Raw genomic sequence first — 8,858 nt, forward strand, 5'->3', positions numbered from 1 at the left:
TAATTCGCTTACTGCACTGCAATTGCTCAGCACGACCGGCCGTCCACTTGACATAAAAATCCTACAAATCAAAAGGTATTAGTTTGGTGTGGATAGTCGCCACAGTAACGACGAATTCATATCCAAAATAAACACCCGTAGCCGGCCACAAAAAAGGGTGCGAACTAAGACAAACGATTGTTATTACTCAATTGCTGGTAAAGGTAAAGGTGTACCTTAACGTCGGTACCCGTCTTTACCCTCTAGAGGGTATTCTCCCAGTAAGCCGAACAACTGAAAAAGATCCCAGGTTCTAGCTTATCAAACCGCTTTTCACAGTCTCATCTGATCAAAAAGAATTTAACTGTCTCAAACATTGCTTTCAAGTGCATTCATTGCATAAATGTACTGCAATCCAATGTAAATATATACGGCTTTGAGAATGTTCGGCTATAATATGTCTGACGAATGATGACAAGAAAACTCGCCAATGATACTTGCTCATGTAAACTTAAATGGCGACGTGGTGTTTGATTCTTGAAATATGACAGAATCTCTGTCAACACGGAATTGCAAACATTTTTAGGCCTTCTTTTTTTTAGCGAGTTTTACAAAAGTATGCGAGCAGCGAGGCATCCATTAAGAAGGAGAACATTAACGATGAAATGATATATGAAATGGGTCATATATGAACTGCGGATATGAAATCAAGTGAAGATATGATCCTCGCAGTTATGAACGCAATTTTTACAGTTGCGTGGAGATACCTGAAAAATTCAGGACTTCAACAGTGCGACGCTCTAACCAACTGACCTATGAAGCCAATGGCGTTGGGAGCTGGTCATTTGTGGGTTCTAATGTTCTTGTGACGAATGAATCAATGGTCATAACTGCGAGGATCATAGCTTCACTTGATTTCATATCTGCAGTTCATATGTGATCCATTTTGATTCATATATCATTTCATCCTTGATTCATTCCTCACGGGAAAATTAGAGGCTTCTTCACGCAAATGTAAAAATTTCCTTCATAACTGCGAGGATCAGTAGCTTCACTTGAAGAAAAAAACATTATCTGAAAAGCTAACCGTTGTAAATAGGTGTTTTGTCTCTCGCTCTATTTCTTTCAGCTTTACGGTTTTCTCCCGTTGAAACTTTCTCTTCTTCTCCTTCCTCGGCTACTCTCGAGGCCTTTCTCGCTTAAATTTCTCAAATTTCGTAACCTCTTCTATCGTGCTCTTTCCTGCTCTTTATCCCGTTGCTCGTCAGGTCAGTGGGATAAATACAGACTGCACAAAGGTTTCCCGCCAAGAAAATTCGCCCTTTCACGCCTCAAAGCTGCATTCGCGAGACTCCCCTCCAGTCCCTTTCGTAGTCTCCCATCCCACTCCCACAGAGTCTGTACGGACGGACGGAAGCACGCTCAGTCAATCACGTGGCAACCGAACAAAGAAGGGCTGACCATATTCTCTTAAGTATGGGGCACTGCCCCAGGCCGCGAAAGAGTTCCGCTATTGTATTTTTTAAGTGTAAACTTTTATTACATCTATAATAATATTTGTAGTACCCCAGCCCTAGTGAGACAAAACAATATAACTTTCTGTCTAGTTTTTCGATTCTTAAAAATTGTAAACATAATTCTTTTTAGCGATGACATTTGAAATAAAATCATTGTTTTATTATTATTATTATTATTATTATTATTAGTTATTGTTATTATTATCATTATCATTATTATTATTATTATTATTATATATTTTTATTGTTATTAAGTGTAGTAGTAAAAAAAGTAGCAGTATGTTCTTATGCATGATGCTTTGTTGTCTCACAGTTGCTTATATTATTCTTTGAGAAAGAGTACCATGATATTATTTATATGCTCCTCAGGTGGTTATTACTCAGATACTGCAGCTTTTGTCGCCGACAGTTGCCGGAAGTGTCCAAATGGCACCTTCGTCCACACAAATAAAGCACCTGGAAAAAATTCTTTTGATTGTAGTGCTTGTCCTCAAGGTTAGATACTAGAATATAGATACACTTAAGTAAACCGTAAATCCTGTAACTGCGAAAAGTCAGTGAAGTCAACAACGCAAGATCCAAGCCAAATTCCAGATACAGAACCGGTATACACCCTTTTAATAAGTCTAATATATGCCCCTTTCCGCTAATGACGTCAAACTCATGCTTGTTGAACCAAACTTTATTTAGGAGACTTAACTGATTAGAATGTAATGTGAAGTGCTAGGTTTCTACCCCATATGAACCACGTAAGCGTTAGGCCTACTAATGGAAATGGGCCCACACAAGGACAGAGAAAAGCTCTGACCAGGGTGAGAATTGAACCCACGACCTTGTAGCTCAGTCGGTAGAGCAGCGCTGTTCTAACCCTGGTCAGAGTTTTTCTCTGTCCTTGTGTGGGCCCATTTCCATTGGTAGGGCTAACGCTCACATGGTTCATCAGTTTAAGTCTGCTGAAATATAAGTGCTACCCGGCCTACGTTTGTGAAAACGTAACCCTTCCTTGCATTCAGGAGAGCCTCAGGAGTTGACTTTCCAAACATTTCTTTGTCATACAGCAGTTTTATTTCGTCTTCTGTGAGAGCAACTGAAGCATTTGGTTTATTACCTTTGCCTTTCTTCTTGAGATTTTTTTTGTTTTGATTTTAAGACCGCTTCTGCTTTTTCAAACTCCGCCAAAGTCTCTCATAATGCTATAACAAAAACAGGCCATGATAGCACGCAACGAATTGGGTTCATAAAGCCCGCCGCACACGGTGAGGAAAGAGCTGAGCAAACTGCCTCGCGAGGCGGTTTGCTCAGCCGTTTTCTCACCGTGTGCGGGGAACGTTTGGTGAGAAATTGGCCTCGCGAGGCCGTGAGGAAAAAATCAAACATGTTTGATATTTTTCGCCTCGCGAGGCAAATTCCTCATTGTGTACGGCCATCGTGAGAATCGAGTTGAGCTTGGTCAATGAAGCATCCAATAAAAATACATGGCATTTTCACATTATTCACGTTACTCAAGACTAAAAAACCTCATCCTTTGCCGCATGTTACATTTTAAAAAACAATGGCCACATTGTGGTAAATATTGACCACGCGTTTTCTTTCGTTTCTGTTTCGACTGGTACACCATGTGTCCGCCATGATCAAACTGTCTACTCACAACGCCCTTTTCATATTCGGTACTGATTTCAGGGGCCCAAAAAATGTCACTTCCGGTGTAGCCTGCGTAGCAAGCGTTCCTTTTCGACAAAAAGAGCTTCGAAACGATTTTCCGCAAACTGGCCGCGCGCAAGTTTAGGCAAGAGACTGAGGGAACGTTTGCAAGAAGACCCCCTATTTTTGAAAAACGCCCACCTTTTTATGGTTGACTTGACACACGCTGATTGACGTCTTATTAACAAATTAGCCAATAAAAGATAACCATGCTAACACATGTTGGCTTCCGACCAAACAAACTGAGGCACCGAGGAAACACCGAGTGGATCAACGCAGAATTTGCCAGTGTGATTTTAAATGTTAAATTTGTAGCGGCAGCTTCTAAGCCGGGTACGACTGGTTATGTTTCTTCTAAGAATTTGTTTAAACCATCGAAAAGAAACTTACGGGCAAATTCTAGCTGATATTTGCAGAGCGGTTGGAATAGAAGTTATCGAAAACAACAGCCAATTTTCAGAACTTGTAAGCAATGCGTGCGCTCGTAAAATACGAAATTTAAAAACATATAAACTCGTACAGAGTTCGATGGGTAGTAAGTAAGGCCGTTAAATGCAAATCTCCAGCAAAGCTGACCATGAAACCATTCAAATAGGTTTAAGTTTAAAACTAACGACGATTTCAGTGCGACTTGCTGACTATTTTGTTGGTGCACAGTGGTTGACGAAATGGATCGTACTAAATCTCCTGGAAATTACAGGCAAACCTCCTCGCTAGTTTGATAATCCACAGTACGTTTTTGGTCAAATCGTCACGACATCGTAGATGAAATAGCAAGTAAAAGTGCTTTAAAAAATCGAATAACTTTACAAAGGAGCCGCTTTCTTCTCACAATAATTAAGAGAAGATTTAACAGGCTGTGTATGTAGTTGTCTTCATCTTGTCTCAATCCATGATACAGGACTCAAGCTTACATCAGGCAAGGTACGCAGAGAATTTGACGAATTTCCTTGATCCTGAAACATGTGGATTCTGATAGTTCGCAGGAATTTTATTAATTCATCTTGCGTAAATAAAGCATCTTTTGCAAGCGACCGAAAAGCTCACTTCAGTTCAGTCTAAACTTTTCGTCGACAATAAGCGCTGCCAAAGTTTTGTTAAATAACGATCGAATCTTTTGCTTTTAATGAATTACGGTAACGCCATAGCGGCTTCAGCTGACACGTAAATAATATTGAATTTCCCTTGATGGATATTGTTTGTGGGGAGGGACGAGCCTAAAAACGGCTGCGAAGGAGGCTATTGTCACGCTAGAACTTAGGAGAAATAGTTTGCTCCAGAATTTGTCACCTGTCAATCATTGTGACTGTGCCGCACCAATCAGAAGCCCCCGTTCGTGGGCGAACGGGTTTTTCAAAAATAGGGGGTCCTCTTGCAAACGTTCCCTCAGTCTCTTGCCCCAACTTTCGCGCGGCCAGTTTGCAGAAAATCGGTTCGAAGCTGTTCTGTCGAACAGGAACGCTTGCTACGCAGGCTACTTCCGGTGCTTTCAGAGGTATGTCCGCTACTTTACAAAACTGTCAACAACCCTTCTGATTTGTTGTCTCTCCTCTTCAACATCAACTGCTCCGTTTGTAAACGCAGGCCACATCTACCTGGGCCCTGGAGACATTAAATTCCGCGTATAACTATGCTTAACAGCGGGGGCAGCTGTAGTGTCAACTATTACTAGTTAATATGAATGAGTTAATAAATGTTTACCTATACACCAGAGAAAATGTAACATAGCTAACATAGCTAGCTAAATTAAACCATGTTTCGGCATTCCTTTTTTGTACGAATAAATGAATATGTGAATAAATTGTGGTGTCTGATTTTTTCCAGGGACGGAAGCAAATTTGTTTGCTGGATTTCGGGCATGTCACTGTCGTGAGGGATTCTTTCGAAGGCACATGTTTGAATTTTGCGAGCCATGTGAAAAGCAAGATGGATTCAAATGCGAAAAAGAAGCCGTTACTCTTCAACCCGGTTACTGGTGGAAATGGGAGAACAATACAAACAAAGAACTTTACAAATCCTTCAGAAAGGTCTTAGACGGGAATTCTCCTGTTGAAATCCAATCCATCATTGAGTACCCATACTCTCTTCCTCGACCACATAAGTGCCCAATATCGGAATCATGTCTGGGGGATTTTGACTCGAAATGTGATGTTGGATATGAAGGACCATTGTGTGCAGTGTGTAGTCCCGGATATTACAAACAGTTGAAGACATGCAGAGAGTGTCCATCAAAAACATGGATGATCGGACAGCTTTCCGTCATAGCAGCAGTGACTATTATAATCACTGCGGTCGTGGTTTGGAGAGGCAGGAAACAAGCCAAGAAAAAACAAGGTCGCTCCTTAGTTGATATAGTTCTTGGAAGACTAAAAATTGTTATCGGTTTCTACCAGGTAATATTTGGAGTTCTTGAAGCATTTGCATACATCAAATGGCCAGATTCTCTCTCCCTTATTGGAAAATATTCCGAGATGTTACAGCTAAATATTTTCCAGATTGCTCCTATCCACTGCCTCTTTCCAAATCTAAAAGTCAATGCTTTTGGAAGATTGTTTGCTATGCTTGGTATCAATGCTGCAGTCATCATTTTAGCAATCATTATTTATGGCATTAGGAAGGCCTTATTAACCAGAAAGACCTTCCAGAGTCGAGGGGAGAAAGTGAAGAAAATTTCCGAATCAAAGCAGTTGGCCTACAGAACAGTCTTTTTCTTCCTTTTCGTAACCTATCTAAGCACCTGCTCGAAGACAGCAAATGTTCTTCCCCTTGCTTGTCGCAAACTGTGCCTTGACGAAAACAGTGAAAAGTGCGATACGTTTCTAAAAGTTGACTTTAATATCAAATGTTCCAGCCAAGAATTCAGACGATCAGTGATTGTTGCGTACTGTAGTATTTTGTATATCATGTTTCTACCTATAGCTGCCCTGGCGGTTCTTTGGAGACACCAAAGGTCATTGAAGAAATATGGCGACGGAAGCGATGATGAAGCCACATATTCCCAGCATTCAAATCCCGAAATTGTCACAGGCTTACGGTTTTTATTCGCAAATTACAACAATCGCTCGTGGTATTGGGAACTCGTTGAAACAGCTCGAAAGGTGACCTTAACTTCAGGCATTATCCTGATAGGAAGTGAGAGCAGAGCCTATATTGGGTTGGCTTATGTTATGTCAGGTCTCTATGCTATGTTCTTTGCGTTCAAGCAGCCGATAGCAGAGCCCTCTGAGAACAAATTGATGGTTTGTTCCCTTGCTGTAACTTTCGTCAACCTTGCAATAGGTGCTGTGAGTAGAATACCAGCAGAGAGAGTACATTCCTCGGTGGACATGGACCATATCATGTTCCACGCATTGGTATTTGGAGCAAATTTTCTAGTGATTGGAATTCTTGTGAGTAAGCATTTTGTTCTCAATTGTAATTAAAGCAAATTTAGAGAGTTGGGAAGTTGGCTTTTGATTGGTTAGCATTGTGTGATTGTGAGCTCAGAAATATCAAGCATTTTACTTTATATGAAATATCAAGCATCTTACTTTATACGAAAGATCACGTCCTTTTAAAAATAATTAGTTGACAACTTCACGCTGTTCCGTTATCGACGGTTTTGTTTTTTTTTTGTAATTGTTAAAGTTGTTAAAAACTCCGCAAACTGCACCGCTACGATGAAGACACAGAAGCGATTTGTACTTTGCGGTCACTATTTTTTCAAATTTTCTTCAAAAACAAATTTATTTTTATAGCTCCCCCACAACACTCCTTTGGCTATGCATCTGAAGGGTCCCATACTTAGATTTCATACAGCGTGGGTATTAATTGGCACTTTTTACTTCGATCTATGATGTGAACACCATAATTCAATTTGCCGGATCACAAAAAAGAATTATGTCAATGTAGTGATATCTTTCAGTCAAGAGGTTGGTTATTATTAAAGAAAAGCCAGAGGAAACAAAAAGGGTCCGATTTCCAGATTTGGCGTCATTTGTATCTCATGGTATAATAAAGCCAAATTGAGTTTCACTGTCAAAATGAAGTTTCAACTTTTTAGCCAACTCAAACAAAGAAGCTAGGAGGCAAAGTTGAACTATTTTGAGCGTTCTTTTTTGACCTATCATGCGAGATGTGTTTATAACAAACAGGCTAAGTTTTTCTGAAAATTTCCATTAAATTTCGAAAACACTGCAAGATCTTTCACCATGAATGGACTACAGTCACGCAAACAAACATCCGGGCATTAACATTTACTGGGAGAAAAAGAAAGTCGCGCATTTTTCAGAGTACCAAGCTCCGCTGTTGGGTTTTTCGTTCACTAGAGATAAAAAACAAACGTATTTCTGTACTTTGTCTTCTGTTTTTTTTTTTTTTTTTTTTAGTCCAGTACGTCACGTATATTTACCGCTTTATGAAGGAGTGGCGCAAAAATCCACAATGGTCTCTTTCGTGCTGCCTGGCATTGCTATTGCCTCTGAACGACCTCCAGAACGAAATACTAGGAATGACAGGGAAAAGTTTGTTGAAAGAACAAGTGCAAACTGGTCAGTTTAATGCGCCATCAGTATCTGGTACGCTCAAGGAGAGTGGAGCAGTAAGCTTTGACCTTGTTAGCATTCATGAGTGTCCGAAAGAGTCAGTTGAACCGCGATCAGTCAACTTTGACTCTGAAGAAAGCGAAAACGGTGGCCTTAAGGAAGAAGAAGATGATGATGATGATAATGCTGACAAAGTAACATTTGACCCGGAAACCGGCAGTCTGTTGTACTTAGGCCCTTCAATAATGTAACCCGACAGCATGCGAGGGCCTCATTTGATCGTGAAATCGTTATCAGGAAAAGATTAAGTCAAAACCCAAGGTCCTTACTACGTGCTTTCAATTTATACTTTCGATATTCTGCTTTTAAGACTGTTTATCGTTGAAAAAGCTATGTTAAACTGGCCGATCGTTAGAAATGATGTATACTTGACTCATTCTTTCCTGACTAGAATGGATGAGGGAGCCTTAGATAATCTAAATCGCTGATCGGAATTCCTTACCATGTAGTATTATAAACTAAGATACAATGAACATATGATTGAAGAAAAAGTACAGAAACCGGGATCAGTTTCAGCAGTTTTCAAGAACCCTCAGGTCTTGTGAGCAGCTTCACCTTGCTTTGCATTGCCAACCCCGATGTCCAATAATCTCAATAATATCGCACTTTAGAAGAATCTAATAATCTGGAGCATCCATTTCTGATCAATGAATAAGCTCAGGAGTAAACAAAATCAGTCAGTTTAGTTTTGAGTTTGGCTGTGGCATCATAAAACAGGGTAACTGAAAGAGAACGTACTGCGTTTAACAGTATCTTTGTCATCTTCTTTAAATTAAAACAAAGCGATTTTATTGGATGAACCATGATTATTACGCTTTCCAAACATAGAATCGTGTTCGCCTTTGTTGACGAAACTGAGACTCGATGGTGAGGATGGACTCTCCCGATTATGGAATGCTAACAAAAAAAAAATTAAACATACTGATTTGTGCAATTTGTTTCCCAAAGTTATGCCTGTTCAAGTCTACTTATATTGTTACCGCTCAGGGTTTTCGTGTGAGGCCGGAGGCCGGACGTTTTCGTCCGTTTGCTTACCATTTCACTTTTGGTACTTTGACCCTATAGATTTAAAGATTTG

General features: G+C 40.1%; 1 protein-coding gene across 1 annotated transcript in view; it reads left to right on the plus strand.

Moving 5' to 3' along the window:
• Positions 1 to 8,177, plus strand: part of LOC137989805 (putative leucine-rich repeat-containing protein DDB_G0281931) — a 42,196-nt gene extending 34,019 nt beyond the window's left edge. The window contains exons 3-5 of the mRNA XM_068835453.1: positions 1,866 to 1,991; positions 5,022 to 6,590; positions 7,565 to 8,177. Of these exons, the coding sequence (XP_068691554.1) occupies positions 1,866 to 1,991; positions 5,022 to 6,590; positions 7,565 to 7,971 (2,102 nt within the window). The 3' untranslated portion in view covers positions 7,972 to 8,177. The remainder of the gene's footprint in view (positions 1 to 1,865; positions 1,992 to 5,021; positions 6,591 to 7,564) is intronic.
• The last annotated feature ends 681 nt before the right edge of the window (positions 8,178 to 8,858 follow it).

Source organism: Montipora foliosa, unplaced genomic scaffold (genome assembly GCF_036669935.1).
Source record: "Montipora foliosa isolate CH-2021 unplaced genomic scaffold, ASM3666993v2 scaffold_474, whole genome shotgun sequence".
NCBI lineage: Eukaryota > Metazoa > Cnidaria > Anthozoa > Scleractinia > Acroporidae > Montipora > Montipora foliosa.